General features: G+C 36.1%; 1 protein-coding gene across 1 annotated transcript in view; it reads left to right on the top strand.

Annotated features, from left to right (window-relative positions):
- The window catches only part of MSH4 (mutS homolog 4), a 32,624-nt gene extending 15,331 nt beyond the window's left edge, over positions 1–17,293 (top strand). The window contains exons 8-20 of the mRNA XM_080406817.1: positions 188–255; positions 4,273–4,347; positions 4,797–4,861; positions 5,401–5,570; positions 7,285–7,421; positions 7,849–7,952; positions 8,784–8,908; positions 10,667–10,867; positions 12,082–12,200; positions 12,717–12,845; positions 14,314–14,488; positions 16,047–16,135; positions 16,477–17,293. Of these exons, the coding sequence (XP_080262943.1) occupies positions 188–255; positions 4,273–4,347; positions 4,797–4,861; positions 5,401–5,570; positions 7,285–7,421; positions 7,849–7,952; positions 8,784–8,908; positions 10,667–10,867; positions 12,082–12,200; positions 12,717–12,845; positions 14,314–14,488; positions 16,047–16,135; positions 16,477–16,662 (1,643 nt within the window). The 3' untranslated portion in view covers positions 16,663–17,293. The remainder of the gene's footprint in view (positions 1–187; positions 256–4,272; positions 4,348–4,796; positions 4,862–5,400; positions 5,571–7,284; positions 7,422–7,848; positions 7,953–8,783; positions 8,909–10,666; positions 10,868–12,081; positions 12,201–12,716; positions 12,846–14,313; positions 14,489–16,046; positions 16,136–16,476) is intronic.
- The last annotated feature ends 537 nt before the right edge of the window (positions 17,294–17,830 follow it).

Below are 17,830 nucleotides of genomic sequence, written 5' to 3'. Positions count from 1 at the left end.
ATGACAAAATAATTTAGATAGAAGCTGGATTTAACCTGGGTTTTTTTTCTGGTAAATAATTTGTGAAGATAGAATGAAAGAAAGAGATCAGCATAAGTATTGCTAAGTAATTGTGTGCATTTTTAAAAATTTGGCTTTATTACAATTCTACTGTTCAATTTCTGTTCTGTTTACTTTTGTTTTACAGTTATCTCAAAATTCCTGGATACAGAACAACTACTTTCAGTTTTGGTACAAATTCCAAAGCAAGATACAGTATGTTTTGGAAGTACACCTTAGATGATCAGTTATCTGTCTATAACATGCAATATATAAATGTGGTAACTTTAAATTTGCATGATATGATAAGAAAAAGACTGCACCTTAAAAAAACATGGAATAATGTTATAGATTGAGACTATAGCTTATGTTACAGCAGTAGAAGATTCTCATAGGAGAATGTTAGAAAAATTTGGGTTTGCTTCAATATCACATTCTACGCAAACGTGACTTCCAAAAATGTTTACTCATTCATCACTCCCCACTTTTATTCTTCATAAGTGGAATCCAGTTTGACAGTATTAAGATGAGAGGGGAGAATTTTCTTCACATCAGCATAAAAGAAAAAAGTGTGTAGCAGAAATTTGCTTTCTTATTTTTGGAGGTTAATGCAGTTTTTGATAGCCTAAAGAAAATTAAGCATCTTTTTCACTAGAAATTAAATAACTTCTTAGCTTTCATGAAATACAAATCTATAGGTATTAGTCTTCATTGCCTGAAAAAACATTTTTAAAAAGGTTCTTAAGAAGTGCTGTGACTTTGCTCAACTGTGCTTATAATGCAGATAAATCTGTATTCAATTACAAAGTCAGTTGTGTAAACATACAAAGCCAGAACTGGGACTTACCTGTAGCTTTCCAAGACACATAGTATGAGCTATGCACAGCTTTCGTGCAGGAGTTAAGTGCTTCCTCTGAACAGCGATCACCTGACAGAAAATGGCATACTCACATGGACAGCATGAGCAAGCAGTATCAAATGAGACAGAAGTTTCTTCTATGCTCATAAGCAGAGAACATTATGTCTCAAGCACACAGAGCTACCTAGGTTATGAATACTGTTTAAAAGTCCTTTCTTTGTCCAATTCTCAGCTTGACCCATACCTCTCTGTTAACCTTTGAATGCAAACAATAAGTGATGTAGTGGAGAACTGATTACTCTTAAGTTTTCTCAGGGTCTTGTCTTACAGATTAAGAGAGTACCCTGCTCTTACCTGTTACCTTAAATAGCACATCTTGCAAGGCGGACCAAAATGAAATGCAGATAAAAGCATTTGTTCATAAGAGCATAACTTTGTTTAGTTGAAAGACAAGCGATACTTTATCTGCTTATGCAGGATTATCAGCTTCAGCAGGAAGGTGTTTTATCCCTTATGCACTTGGCAGTTTCACTCTGTGTGGATGCCTTATGCCTCATGTTGCACCCATTAGAGTGCTTTCAGGAACTTGACAGTCTTTCCTCCTCAGTATTTATAGTGAACTTCCCCTTTGAAGTCTTCTAGGAGGTCAAGACAGATTTAATCTTTTGCCTTGAAAATCACACTGGAATATTTTTACGGTTTTTACCAGGAGATAGTTGTGATTAATTAAACTAAGGGTTCCCTTCCTTCAGTGTGCCAATGTGTCTTTATTAGACTGGAGGTCAGCTCCTGTTCTTAATTAATTTGTAAACAAAAATTGCTGAAGGGGGGTGGGTATAAAAGCTCTCTCCCGCCTAGTGGCTATTAACATTTTTCAAAGCAAGATTATTTTTTTGTCAGACCTTGCCTTGTATATCAATCTGTATATTAACACATGCAATACAAATATCAAAACATAAATACATTACATGTAGTACATGTAGCTTACTACTGGATCTTGGTTGAGACCAGACACTATGGTTAACCAGTGAGCTTGAGATAACTGAACCTTAGCTTTTTTCTGCTCAGCATATTGTAATCATTCCATTATAAGTTACATTTGCCTACTGTACTTGAGGCTTCCAATGCTTTTGAGGCTTATGCTCACCTGTTTCTATGCTGGTATGCCAGCATCACAGATATTTACAACTTTCTCACCTCTCAGTGTCTTCTCACATGCTGAATTACTTGCTTACATAAATGACTTCTCTAATGCCATTTAAAGAAATCAGATACAGACTCCAGTAGGAGTGTAATTAATCCAGAAAAATCTCTTTAATGACATATCCAAAAAGCTGAATGTTGATTGCTCCTGGCTTTCCTTGTAGAGATCTGTAACGTGAATAAAAGATCAGCTGTATGACTAAAACTGTCAGCCTGGGTGCCTCTATGTACATATAGGACCATGTGCACCAAACTTAGCTGCAGCGTTTTCAGTCTTGATTTGGTCCAATATAGCAGAGCTTCATATTCATGCAACAGACATGTTAATTTGAGTGCTAACTCAGCTGCTTTTATCAAATGCTAGATTAACCCATTCAGTATGTTCTGATCCCGTTCACCATACGAATTGTCACTGCAAAATGTTCCACCAGTCAACAAATGAAGTCTTCAGCTGAAAAGCCTACAGTTTCAATCGCTAAAAGTGAGCAGTATGTTCAACATGAGCATTCTGTCATCCTAAGGAGGACCATCAAGTGACAGTCTTGCTGAGATGTGTTGATTGAAAAATCATGTAATTGGTGATACGAAGTACTTCCTTTTCTGAAATCTGCATATATATGCAAATTAAAGCTATCTGGACCAAAAAAAAATAATCTTTAAAAGACCCTCTTGTCTCAATCATGAAGGATCCTTAGAAGTTGGATCAATATCCAACTTGTGGTGGAAATGAGGACCATCTGCTCTGCATTACTTGGTCACCCATCTGAAGAACAAATTCAGTAGATTCCATTTCTGATGAAGTTCCAAGCATGCGACATATTGATTGCTTCTCTGACAGGAAGAAGGTACCAGTATTTTTGGTCTAAATTAATTTCCAGGAAATATAAAAGTTAAACTAGGGCTCATCCACTGACATAGCACATAAATCTGTAGGACTATGTCTCTAGCACAAAACCAAAGTCATCTGCTTCTCTGAATTGTTGTGCTTTACATGTCAGAGTGACTGTGGACAAATCAATTTCAGATACTGTAAAGGATAGGCTTGCATTTTAGTCATTAATGAATCATAAAGAAGTAATATTACGTAGAAGAGTTTCTGGCTATAATTGTATTCATTCAGCATGTACAAAGATCCACTTCTAACACCAGTTAAAATTCCTAAGGAACTATTTTAGAAAAGGTACATTCCATTACGAAATACCAACTCTTCACATATGACCATGTCTGTCCTTTGGATGTCTGATTCCATCATGGGACTGAGAGCCCATATTCATTTGCAGATTATGATTCTTCTGTTAAATACATTTAGTCCAAAACAAATTTATGTAGAAGGTAAGATAAGGCGAGAGGTGTCCTCTATCACAAAAGTAGAGTTATATGCAAAGAAGAAAAGATTTCACGTGGGGTCATACTCCTGTGTCCATGTTGAAAACTAATGCTAGATTTTCTTCAGAGCCAAATAATGTTCTTAGCTATGTTGGTTTCTTAAAATCCTCTTACACAGTGCATATGTACTGTATATGCTATGCAGGACATACGCTGTGCCCTATTATCAGCAGCAAAATTCTTATAATTGTTAATGGGGCATGCAAAAGAAGGTAGAATGTGTGTGTGGACAAAACATTTTCAAGAGTGGTCTTTAAGCAAAATTTTTAAACATTTATTGCTTTTATTTATTTTTTTTAATTACATGGGTGTATGTGTAAGGATATAAATATATTATCCAAAGATGAGTCAACCAAGTTGAGTTAATTTGTGTTTAACAGCATTTATGGAAAGGGCTATGCTTCTGAATTACAAAACATAATGTATTTGCTTTGAAAGAGTACAGGCTATGTAGTTTAGAGCTATGTATACGTAGAAGATCAAAGAAGTGTTCATGGTTTGGGTTAGCAGTGTTCTCAGAGCCAATCATTGTCCATGTAGATGTATGAAAATACTACCTACTGATGGGCAGACTTATCACTGTAGGCAATGTAAAATTTAACTACACTTTTTTATGCAGTTACATGGCAAGTTGTCAAAGTGAGCTCATAAAGTATTTTAACAATTTTCTTTAGAAGTATAAAACCTTACTTACAGTTAACAATATGAGTTCTGCTAGTTCTTAGGTACTCTCTCAAACAGGCAGACATACAAACAGCTCCAATACTTGTAAAATTTTTCAACAGGTTAAAACTGCTGAATCAAAAATAACTAATTTAATTTACCTGAAGCATACTCTAGAGCTTGTGGAGCCTCTGAAAGTAAGCTGTCTTTATTTTATTTTTAAAAAAAAAAACCAACAAAAAATAAAGACCATTTTGTCCTTATTTTTTACAGAGCAGTTTGTTAAATTTCATAGAATATAGAATAGAATATCTCAAGTTGGAAGGAACCGATAGGGATCATCAAATTAAAAAAAAAGAAATTATTTATAACTTGCAGGACACAGTACTGCCAATGTGTAAATTCTTAAGCCAGTTGAAAATACGCATTTGAGTCTAATACTCTTTAAGAGCTGAACTCCTACCATTACCTGAATAATTGATTTTGTAACAAGCATTTAACTGACATTCCTGCTCAGATTCTGTAAGCTGCTGTTGTGCAACTGTTAATGAGCCTGGGTGAATCTAAGAATTTTCAGTCATACAAAAGCCCTTTTTGGGCTACAAAAAGAAGTAACTGTTTGTGTCCATATTTTAATCTTCAACAGGCTGCTTTAAGAAGCTGTAACACATCGCTGCTAAAGGCTTACTACAATTCTCTTGAGGATACAAGGTATTTATCATAATAGTGTAGCAAGTATGTTAGAAACTCTCACCTTAAGAACTTAAGATTAAAGATGTTGCATTTTTGCTTATTTGTAGTTAGAGGTTTAGCTCAATTCTTCTGTCTAAAAGCTGATTTTAATTGTCAAAATTCTAATTTTCAACTAATAAACAAATACAGGGAAAAAAAACAACAGGTGGTTAGCTATGATACTGCAATTGCTGATGCACTGTATTCCATTAGAAATAATTCTGAAAAGACAAAAGTAGTGGTTTCCTAGAGTATTAATAATCCAAAACTCAGCTGTTCCCTGTGTATTTGAGAAATAATTCATATCTCCCAAAGATTTGAATGATATCTTTGGTCAGACTTGGGTATAGTCGTACTTCATTCTGAGGCAAAAACAGATACGGAATTATGCTTGGTTTTAACAGTAGGTAATTTACTTTGGTTGTTTGTAATACTCTTATTTGTAATTTTTGGGTGATACTGAAAATAAAAATGGTAAAGTAATAGGTAGCTAATTATTGATACAATGGATATTGCAGATTTGGAATTATACTTGAAAAGATTACAACTGTAATTAATGATGATACAAGGTACACAAAAGGATGTCTGAGTATGAGGACCCAGAAATGCTATGCTGTTAAACCTAACATCAATGAATTCCTTGACATAGCTCGTAGAACATACACAGAAATTGTTGATGACATAGCAGGTATTTCTAAACCAAGATTTTTATTTATTTGGAGCTCAAAGTATGTTGCATCTGGCATATAGAAGCCATGTATCCATATGTATTTTAACTTTCTTCTGGGTATAAAGTATTTAGTATCAGTATAAACTGATTGTCATTGATAAGTAACTGAAGTGCTTTTGAGATACTGTGATTCCTATATCTAAAACTCTTGTTGCTCCTTATCCTCTAGAAGTATGAAAAAGTTAAACAGAATTATTCCAACTAAAACATTCTGCATAAAACATGTAAATCTTTGTTTTAGCTTCTTGAATTAAGGTATCTTTGTTCTTTATATTTTAAGCAGTCTTCATGTATCTGTGGTGTACTTTTTAGCCAAGCTATTAAGAGTTGTAATATACAAACAAAAGGGATTTTAGCAAAATGTCTGTTACCGTGCTTAAGCAATCTTCCTGCATTAAGTAAAAATAGAAGTATCTGGGCCTACATAAAAAGCAGCGTGTTCAGCAGGCTGAGGGAGGTGATTCTGCCCCTCTGCTCTGGTGAGCACTGCATCCAGCGCTGGGGTCCCTGGCACAAGAAGGTCATGGACCTCTTGGAGCGGGTCCAGGGGAGGCCACAAAACTGGTCAGAAGGCTGGGGAGCCTCTCCTGTGCAGACGAGCTGGGAGAGTTGGGGTCGTTCAGCCTGGAGAAGAGAAGGTTGTGGGGAGCCTTTCAGTATGTAAAGGGGGCTTGTAACGAGGAGGGAGAAAGACTTGTTTTAGCAGGGCTTGTATTGACCGGAAAAGGGACGATGGTTTTAAAGTGAAAGAGGGTAGATTTATATTGGAGGTAAGGAAGAAATTTTTTACAAAGAGGGTGATGAGATGCTGGAATGGGTTTCCCAGAGAAATTGTGCATGCCCCGTCACTGGAAGTGTTCAAAGTCAGGTTGGCTGTGGCTTAGAGCAGCCTGATCTAGTGGAAGATGTCCCTGCCTGTGGAAGGGGGGCTGGACTCTGAAGGTCCCTTCCAATCCACACCATTCTATGATTCTATGTTCAGAATGTCCTAAGTTGCTAGTGTATGTTGTGAGTGGTTGGAACATGAGAGTGGTCAAGCTTAGAGCAATGAGCAGCCAGGAAGCACCACTGAGTAACTCCATTCCTCTCACAGGAGTACAACAGTTACCCTTTTTTCAGTTTTCAGAATTCTCATGATTTAACAGTACATATTCTTCTATCATCTAACAGTTCCCTGCATATGGTACCTTCTCAACTAGGAACAAGATGGATTTAAGGGGGGATTACAAATGTACACCATTACTCTTAGTCTGAGGAAAGTTGCTTAGAATTATGAACTGGTTAAAAACTGAGAGTCCGTAGTCTGCAGTTCATATTCTGTCTAGTGATTAGACATTGCTGCTGAGTGCTTGAGCAGACTTTCCTTTCTGTAGTTAGGCTCACCTGGGAGTTGATCAAATGCATGATCTGTCTTTAAAGAACACATGGATTTATCTGATTTTTCACTGGAAATTTTTTCCCAATAGCTTTGTGCGGCCACATTTGTTACATTAATATATTACTTAACTCCCTGAAGACCAACCGCAAAAGCCTTTTGTTATGTTACTTGCATGACACGTTCAGTGCCTGTAAATCACATTAACAATGTACTTTGTGCCAACACAAATATATATGTGTGTGTATGCACATAAATGCATGTAAATTGGGTCAAATCTTTATTTGTGGTATGTAGGTATGGTAACACAACTTGCAGAAAAGTACAGCCTACCAATGAAAACAGGTTTCAGCTCTGCTCGTGGATTTTTTATCCAGTTGAATGCTGATTGTTCAACTTTACCCCATGGCCAGCTTCCTCCAGAATTTACAAAGGTATCTGTACTAGATAACTTTTTTCTTATGTTTGTATACTTGTTGTATATAAAATGTATAATACATGAATAAAGTACACATTATACAGTAATTTAAGCAACAAAATAATTTCAGTGAAGATATCTGCAAGTAAATAAAGGTATAATTGTACTTTTTCATAACTGCCCTATTTCTACTCATACTTAATATAGTCAGAAATGGGCAATTACCTGCAATTATATTGTGTGTAAATACGAAGTCATATATCTTGCTGATAACTGCATTCTCTTGTATGGATTTTTCATAAAAAATTATATGGGAAGAATGAAACCAGGCATTGTTTTTTCTGCTTCCCCCTGCCCGGTAGTCTTCCCAGAAGTTTGCTTTTTAGAAACTATTTTTTTTTCTGATAATATGTCACATTCTTGTTGTTTTGAATTCCTTGTAGATCACTAAAATGAAAAACACATATAGCTTCACTTCAGCAGATTTAATAAAAATGAATGAAAGATGTCAGGAATCCCTGAGAGAAATATATCACATGACCTACTTGTAAGACCATTTAAAACTATTTCATATTTTCTAACTACATTTATTTTGGCCAATTAACAGCTAATTACAAGTTTCCTTAACGCTGTCTTTCTGTTACCACTACTTACAGAAATAATCCAAAGTGACGCTGGTCAAGTGTACTTCCTGAGGCAAAAAAAAACCTCACAAAGTGTGTATTGTATTAAATGTGGTTACAAATATATAGACATTTATTAATAAGGGTGGCCATCATATTTGTTAAATGTTTATGGATGAATTATCTACACAAAATGACAGAAGGAATGCTTTAGTTTTGTAATGCAGAATCATTACTTTTAATCAGTTCCTTGCATTTAGAGAAGAACTGTTTGTTTCTGTATTTTGTCCTTGCTGCATGTTGTGTTGCTCTGCTGTCTATATCAGAAGACTTCCTAAGTGTAATGTTGCATGTCAGTTCTATGGAAATTATTTCTAGAAACCACGTGGGGTTTTTATTAAAGTGAAGCTTAAGGGAATTAGAGTCACATTTGACATGTTAATAAAACATACTTGATTCCATGGCTGTATTTTTAGTTCATTCTCTCTGTGAAGATTTCTTATGAGCTGTTGGTATTTGAGTTATGCGTCTTGTGTCTGATAGCAGAATTTGATATGAGGTGATGGTATAAGATTTTAATTTGCTTCAAAGAAATTTATACATTTGTTTGCATTTGGCAGAGGTGATTGCATTTTGTGAGTAACCTCCTACCCTAATGTGTGCAGTATGAACATTATTAACTTGCTTTATTTCTTTAGGTTGTATGAAATGACAGAATGTACTGTGCAACAACTAAAATCAGTGTCTTATTTCAGAATAGTGTGTAAACTACTGAATGAGATCTATGAACACATTCATTGCCTATACAAGCTGTCTGACATCGTGTCAATGCTGGATATGCTGCTTTCATTTGCCCATGCCTGCACTCTTTCCGATTATGGTAAGTTTATTCTTTGATTCTGTCACAGGCCAGATAAAGACACTCCTGCTGGAGAATATCCAGTCTGTTTTGTCTTTTCTTCATTGCTGAGCCCACGTTATTTATTCTTGTGGGTATCTGTATGCTTTAGGTGTGTATCTCTGGTCTGTCCTTGCCAGTTTTGTGCCTATGTTCTTTCTGCTTCTATTCATTTAAATTACATTCTGCCATTTAGCTGCTGTAAGCCTTCACAGCTGGTCTTTTCAAGTTAGCCAGTTTAAGCATACTTGGTTCAAAAGCAGAAATCTGTGGACATCTGAGTTTACACTTCTGTTCTGGAAGGGCAGAAGATAATATAACCAGACCAGCATTAAGTATTTACTGTAAAACAAAAGACGTAGCTACCTTTGTTTATCTGCTTCAACTTCTATAGCACTTTTAGACATTTTTGGAAGTAGTCTTCTAAGGAATCTAGCATCATGTGCTTGCCTGCATATTGTTCATCCTGCTTCCCTAGCCCGGTTATGCAATGTACAAATGAGCACGTTGTCTTCAATTAATGATGACCTGAGATACCTACAGTACAATATGGTGTAGATACTGACTCAGGTCTGAAAGCCATCTCAGGAGATGTATTAGTTCATCATTACTGATGCTGCTGTGTAGTTTCCAGTTCATGAGCAGGATCAGTTTACTTTGCAGCACGGACTGTGAATCTGCATGTGCTGATGGTTCCCATAGCACAGGAATTGATATGTAACTGAACAATAACTGATAACGCTTGAGGCAACCTTCTCCCACCAAATTAATCAGAGCACAAGTTTTCTTCAGCAGTAATAATAAGACCAAAGCCACTTAGCTTCTCCCCCACAGCCCGGCATGAATGTGTATCCACCAAAAGAACTGGACTCTCATTTGTAGGTTTCAGTCCCCCTTGCCACTTGACTCTCTCATCTAAATCATTGAATGACTAAAATCCACACCAAGTAGTTAGCGTTCCCCAATGTTAAACCTGGAAAACTGTTATGGCACTTCTTTCTTGAAGGCTGCTGCATTTAGAAAGACCACCAAATTTAACAACGCTTCTTTGTTAGCTTGGGGTACTGCCACTGAGGTGGACAAAGAGGAGACATATAGAAGAGGTTCAGAAAAGAACTGTATTCTGACAGAAATACATACGGAGAGTCCTGGTATCAAATGGATATGTGTAGGCATAATATATGTCCAAATAATACAATAAAATAGAACAAAAATAGAAGGAACGCTACTTCCTTTCCCATGCTTATATAATAAATTACGTATGTAGTAGTACTAGAGTTTGTGACCCCTGTAATTTATAAGCTTCTAGCAGTATAAAAATAAACTATTAAAAATATATTAGCTATGAAACTGGCTCTCAGGTTTTCAGTTTTAATTACTTTCCAAGTTTTAGTCTTTTCTATTTCTTTTTATTACTGCAGTCCAACCCTACTTATTGCAGAACACAAACACAGTGTTAATTTAGCAATGCAGTGTTAGTTATAGGATTCTTTTTGTAGTAATGAATCATGAAGACTTGCTTGACGACGAGAATCTGTACCCATACGTGGCTGGTGATTCTTCCTAAATTCTGCATGTTAGTCTTGCTCGCTACAGGAAAGTAAAAACTGGGGAGGAATCAGAACTACAGAGTCTGACTTCTGCTCTGCAGGAATTACTTTATTTCAGAATGCCCTACTTTAATAACCTAAAAGTTTCCATACTAACTCTGCAATGTTTTATATCCTTTTTGTCATTTAGTTCGTCCAGAATTTACGGATACTTTAGCAATCAAGCAGGGATGGCATCCCATTCTTGAAAAGATAGCTGTGGAAAAACCTGTGTCTAACAACACATATTTGACAGAGGGTAACAATTTTGTCATTATTACAGGACCAAATATGAGTGGAAAATCAACATACCTAAAACAGATTGCTCTCTGTCAAATTATGGCACAGATTGGTGAGTAAGTGTACACCGTATTAGAAGTCTGTGGCACATTTATTGCTATCTAGTTAAAAATATTTATGGAGTTGAATGATTCGGCTTCTAGAATAAGTTTCTATCTAAATAGTTACATGTAATTTTTAAGTCTGTTTGCTTCTACCAGCTCTTGTGTTGCTGACAGAGACCACTGCAAGGTTTTCAGTCTGCCATTGGAAACTTATGGGACCCTGTCTGTGCATCTGGAAGACTCCCCAGTCTGTCTTTAGGAGAAGCACAGCTGTATGCTTTAATCCTTTGGAGCACCTTAACCCCATCTAGCACCTTATGCTAGATGGATAGCGACTGTCCTTGAAGTAGGCCCATTGGGCTATGATTGTGTTAGTCATCCAGAAGGAACAGGTGAACCTGAGTATACCTCAGTTACACAGAGAAATGTAACGTACCCAAGTAGAATTAATAGATAAATAATCAACTGCTTCGAATAAAAGTAGTAATAAATAGGGCAAGTTTCTATTACTAAAATTATAAAAGTAAACCAAGTATTTGTAAAGTCTTAACTGAGACTCATCCCTAGACTCAGGAATTCCTCATAATTTTTACCTTAAAGGTAAGGTTCATGGCACAGGAGAAAGACCTTAATGGGCTGACCCTAACTCTATTAGAATGAAACTACTTAGCAGTGGGGAATAATATTTGTCCACCCTGTGTTTGTGGGTCCAGTCCCCAATAACTGCAAGTTCTTCAGGAGCTGGTCTCAAAAACAAGTTTAATATGAATAGAGGAGGTTTGTAAAGTCTTCTGGGAGGCTTCCTGTTCTTCTCTATTCATTAAAACTAATAAGCCTCACAGCCTGATAAACACAATATAATCTTGGTTTTGGGAAACTGAGGTAATTTGGGATTAGTAATTCAATGGCTACAAAAACGTAAATTAATCCTAGTGTTTATTCTTACTTTTGCATCCCTTTAGACTGAAATGCAGCTTCAGGTATATGATTTCTTAAGGTTTTACTGATAAACTTCTCAAATTATTGCATCTATATAATAATTCTTTTCTTACAAAGTAATGGTAGAACATAATATTGTGAAACTTTATCAAATAAAATGCATTCTCTGCAGTGCATAAAGACCAAGTGTAAAACCGGTTATTTTGTTTCCCCACTGACATATTCAGGCAAATTGGCATTTGCCGTACTGACGCAAGAAACTCATAATTTACTTGTTTTGTAGGTTCTTATGTCCCAGCAGAGTATTGTTCTTTTCGAATCACAGAGCAAATTTTTACCAGAATAGGTATGGATGATGATATAGAAACAAGTGCGTCAACATTCATGAAGGAAATGAAAGAGGTATTAAACATTGTTAATCCAGGATCCAAGGCCCATTTTTACTGTTGTTGACTGTACTTTGAAAAGTAGTCAAAAATCCAGCTTTCATCTGTTACCTTGATAATAAATCACAGAAAACCAGGCATATCTTCAATAAAAAGATATCCCAAGAAGAGTAAAAATCAGTGCTCTGTTGGACAGGAGTTTCAACATTTTATAATCTCTTAGACCTTAAATGATTAATTGTAGGAGCCTAAGCCCTCTCAATTCCCTCTTCAAAACTGATACGATTTTGAGGGAAAGTGATGTGTTCAATGGAAAAGGGAGTGCTGTAGTATGAGTCTTTGCTTGATTAGAATTGACAGCTATTTAAAGGCTGTCAAAAGGTAAAATTTGTAGATCTGACAAGATTTTTAAAAATTTCTGCATTAAATTTCATCTGAATAACACAAAGTATTCCTATTAACAGCAGTATTTCTATTAGACCTTTTAACAAATGCATTTATAGGAATGGTAACACATTAAATATTTTCCTAGATAACATACATCATACAAAACGCTAATGACAAATCACTCATCATAATTGACGAACTTGGCAGAGGTACCAGTGCTGAAGAAGGTATTGGCATTTGTTATGCTGTCTGTGAATATCTGTTGAATTTAAAGGTAATTCTGTTTCTGAAAAAATGTAAGCCTTATATAGTATTTTCTCATATTTAACTTCAGTTTTATAGAGCTTTCTTGCTTAGGTATGATATTTTTCATACCTGATGAATAGTAAGAATTACAGTGATAGAGAAAAAATGCTGACATAAGATGCACTTTGGTTCACTGGTGGTCGTGATTTAATTCCTGTAGTTGGCTAAACACCACCCAGCCACTTTGCTCCCTCCCTGACAGTGAGATGGGGAGAGAATAGGGAGAGTAAAAGTGCAAAAGCTTGTGGGCGGGGATAAAGACAGTTTAACAGGTAAAGCAAAGCTGCGTGCACAAGCAAAGCAAAATAAGGAATTCATTCACTGCCTTCCATCAGCAGGCAGGTGTTCAGCCATTTCCAGGAAAGCAGGGCTTTGTCACATGTGATGGTTACTTGAGAAGACAAAGACCGTAGCTCTGAACATCCATCTTTTATGCAGCTTGTATTGCTGTGTGAATATATGGTATGGAATATCACTTTGGTCAGTGGGGGTCAGTTGTCCCAGCTGTGTCTCCTCCCAACTTCTTATGCCCCTCAGCCTGCTTGTGGCAGGGTAGGGCAAAAAGCAGAAAAGGCCTTGATGCTGTGCAACTGCTGCTTAGCAGTAGCTAAAACATGACTGTGTTATCAACACTCTGTTGATCACAAAACCAAAACATAGGACCATAGAAACTACAATGAAGAAAATTAACTCTGTCTTAGCCAAAACCAGTACACTGGTTACCATTTCTTTCCAGCTTGCTCACAAGCTTGCATTTCTATCTAGAAGGAGAATAACCCAGTCTCTTTGGTTTTGCTTAGTACAGCTGTGTATGCTTGAATGTTAAATATAAACCTCTTTACTGACTCTTATCTTTCCAAATACAGTGGTAGCTCCACATAACTTACGAGTTGGTCACAAAGGTTAGAGGCTTGTTTGGAAAGTGGAAGATGGGTTTAGATGGGTTGGAAGTTTCACCTCTATTACTTATGTGATCATCTTGAGGTTGTTGTCAGCTTTTTGAATTAAGCGTGTAGGTGTTCAGTTTCTCATCAGAGTTTATTCAGAGTACTTCAGTGGTTTGGTTTGAAAAACTTGGATATTTTCTGTAGCTTGTATTTTTGGCAAAACATTCCTTGAGAGTATTAAGGCAACCATTTGACAATTACTCAGATTAACCCTAGTGAAATTCTGTAAACATCATGGATTTCCTGTTCCTTCTGATACTCTTTTTTTTCATCTATTGAGAAAGGAGAAGAATCCCCAGCTGGAAAAGAAATCCTTGACAATGGTAGAACTCATTTCTTAAAGATTTTAATTTGCTTTAGTAATTTAAAGAGAGCTTTTGTTTTGGAGTAAAACCTGACATCTGTGAGATTATTTATTTTTTCTTATTTATTGTTATTTATTCCAGGATAATTTCCAAAAGAAATCCTTTTTCTTGTTTCCTTATTTAGGCATTTACATTATTTGCTACTCATTTCCTGGAACTATGTCATATAGATGCTTTATATCCCAATGTGGAAAATTACCATTTTGAAGTGCAACATGTGAGAAGCAGTGCTGTAAATAAGGAGAAAATTGCTTATACTTACACGCTCTCTAAAGGATATACAGAGGAAAAGAACTATGGTAATGGATTCCACTGTGACTTTAACTTAATAAAGATTATATAAGATAACTTTCTGCTGACAGATTTCTGCTCAGCTTGTATCTCTCTTGCAGAGTAATAACAGCAGGTCTGTAACATGTGAGTTTGGGGTAGTATGACGAACTTACATGAAATTTCATAGTGAAAAAAACATTTTAGTAATGTCAGTAGCTACTTGATTCACCTCTGAATGAGATGAGCCATTCTGAGCACACAGTACTTGAGGTGATTTAATCTCTGCTTACAGAAGCGAGTGAAGATGTGGGGGAGACTTAAAGCCATGAATGCTGAGGTTTATGTAATGTACAAGTCTCTTATGGGTCTGCCATAAGTAATGACATATCAGTTAAATAGCAGCTTGGCCTTTTTTGATTAGCAAAAAGGAGCAAGTTTCTTTAAGCAAGGACAGGCATTTTACTGTATCAGCCTAAGGCTCTTTTGGGAGGTTCCACTAAAGCATCAGCGTTCTCCGGAAAGTGGGTTTACTTCTCTTAATTTTACAATAAATCATACTGAAGACATGAGCAAGTGACAATAAGCATAGCTGTATGTTTTAAAGAATAACAGACATCTGTGTTTCCAAATACTAGATTCTGAAGTTGGATCCTTGATTTAGGTGGCATTCAATCAATAGGAAATGAGCTACACATGATTTTTGCAAGTTGCTGGTAATTGACAGCTACAAATTATTCCAGCCAGGCCTCAGTTAACTGGACTTAAAATGTTTCTTTATCAGACTTTCAGAATAAGTTTCTTTACTTTTGGCAATGCAAGGTTAATTTCAGATGCTACGACACCGCTAACTCAGAAGAAAGAATTGTATGTTTAGAGTGTACTCTCAGGGAATAGGAGACCTTTAGTAACTCTATGTTGGTGTCTTGGCTTTACCTTACTTGAGCAAGTTACATTCTGAGAAAGAGTGCAAGGGCTCTTCTTGACCCTTTTTTGGTTTTAACCCTGCAGTGTTAAAGCACCCAATGAAGCACAGAATTTCCTCAGAACACCCAGGGCCACACGCAAAGGAAAAAGTAAAAAAATCATGTTAGGGCAGAAGAAAATACTTTACATCTATTTCTTACCCTGAGTATCTGGCAGTTTGGCTGCTGGCAACAGAGTAGAATTTGGAACATGACATCCATATCCACTGGATGTCTGGATTTAATGGAGAGTGCATTTAGCACAAGTATTTTCTGGCCTGCCAAGTTAAAAACCAGAAAGCTGTTGTCACCACTGCTATTTTTTTTCTTTACTCCCTAATGTGTCTCAGCCTGCCCAGTTACAGTATTATCAGCAGTAACTTCATGTGGAAGTGTACCTTAGAGGTGGCATAACAACAAAGTAGACATTTTAGGTCTCAAAAACATGTTTATTTTTTTAAAAAAGAAAAAAAAGAAACCCACACAAAATGTGTATCAAAATTATTTCAATAAAAATGAAAACTTCACCCTTTAAAAAGCAGGCTAAGTTGATTCTGGCAGACAGGAAGGTAGGGGGAAAAAAATTGCATCAAAAATCCTGATTTGTGTTCTACATGTTTAGGATTAAAAGCTGCAGAAGTTTCCTCCCTACCGTCATCTGTAATTTTGGATGCAAAGGAAATCACAAATCGTATTGCAAAACAAATTTTGGTATGTAGTAGAATATTATAATATTGTAATACACAGTTTTACAAAAACTCAAATATGTTTCAGTTTCTGAAAGGATATAGGATAAGCACTGCCTTTGGTTTTATGAAAATGATTTCATTAAGGTTTGTATTTCTGGAGCCAGTTATACAAGATTGTACTGAAGGTCACTGTTGGGTGACAATACAGAGCAGTCCTTGGGGTTAAGGAGTGTTGAATGTAATGTTGGTGCACAAATCAAGAATCAGATCAGAAATAGGCTGGAAAATAGCTAATATTAGTATTTTAGTAATAGAACATAATTGATTTTGTGTGTTAATGCATGTGTATGTTTTTAAGAACAGCACAGGCAGAAGAGTACTCCTGAGATGATGAAACAGAGAGCTGTTTACCATTTAGCAATGAGATTGCTTCAGACTGTCAGAAATTCTCGATTGGATCCAGACAGTTTGCGTATATATTTGAAAGGCCTGAAGAAGAAGTATGAAGCTAGTTGTCCTGCACCCAGACAAAATGATGAGCAACAGTAATGTTTAACAGAGGATGTTGCTCTAATTTTTATGACTGCAAGATGATTCCTTTTTTTCCCCGTAGTATTAGAAAACACTGCTTTTCACAAGTTTTTAAATTCTGAATTCTTAGTCTAACTTACACTCACTACTGAAAGACCATACCTTTTGTGGTTTTTCCCCCAAACCATATCTGAAATATAACCATTTAGGGCGTATGAGGAACACAATTCTTTATGATAATGAACTATCCCTTTCTTTATTTTAGAGACGAAGAAGTTGTATAACATTATTTCCTACATGATATATCTGCTGTTACAGCTCTTAATCTGACACTGAAGATCTTGCCTAACAAAAAGCAGTCTTTGAAACAGATGGTCTGCTTGTCTTGCATAGGCAAGCTCTACTTGCACTGTTGAACATGCATCCATAAATCCTGTTGTTCCCTTCTCAAGGAGGGTTCTAGTGCTTTCAGGCATTATGCTGAATCCAGCATAATGCAAGTAGTTCAGGACTGTTTCCTCTCCAGAACTGGGCAGCCAGAGCTGCTTTGTAACACAGTTACAACAAATTACTGTGATACTGACACTGTTGATCAGTTTTTGTTTAGAAAGTGAGTAGCAGGAAGTCAATTAAAAGTGGAATATCCTTCTTTCTTTTTTTTTTTAAATACAGCTTCATTGAGTGACTATAGCCATGTATTCCAGCTTGAAGGAATTTATCTTCCCTTACTTCCTTCTAACCAACTTTGGCCAAGGGTTCTTGCATACTTCTTTATATATAAGTGTATGTGTGTGTAACATTATGCATGTCTGTAAAATGGGTAATATACAACAGTCCAATATCCAATCTGTAACAACAAATATATTTTTATATATAGTTATAATTTCCTTTTTATGTATCTACCTTGGTAAACACAGCAGCACAACAGAATAACAGTTGTAGTAGGCACACTGTGTTTTCTGACCCAAGAAGTTTTTTTATTTATTTAAGCTTTTACCACAATTCTGCTTACTTTAGGCCTTAAATGTTGCCAAATATATCACTCATAACCATCAGTAATACTATATTTGTTGTCTACCCCAGTGAGGATCATGGCAGAAAGAAAATATTTTGTATTCAGGTTTTTTAACAAGAGGAACTATATGGCAAGGGATACACGTTTCACACATTGACGGGACAGGGTGCC

Source organism: Falco punctatus, assembly GCF_963210335.1.
Source record: "Falco punctatus genome assembly, chromosome: 11".
NCBI lineage: Eukaryota > Metazoa > Chordata > Aves > Falconiformes > Falconidae > Falco > Falco punctatus.
The sequence above is the reverse complement of the archived record's forward strand: the minus strand, read 5'-3'. Positions and strand labels throughout refer to the sequence as shown.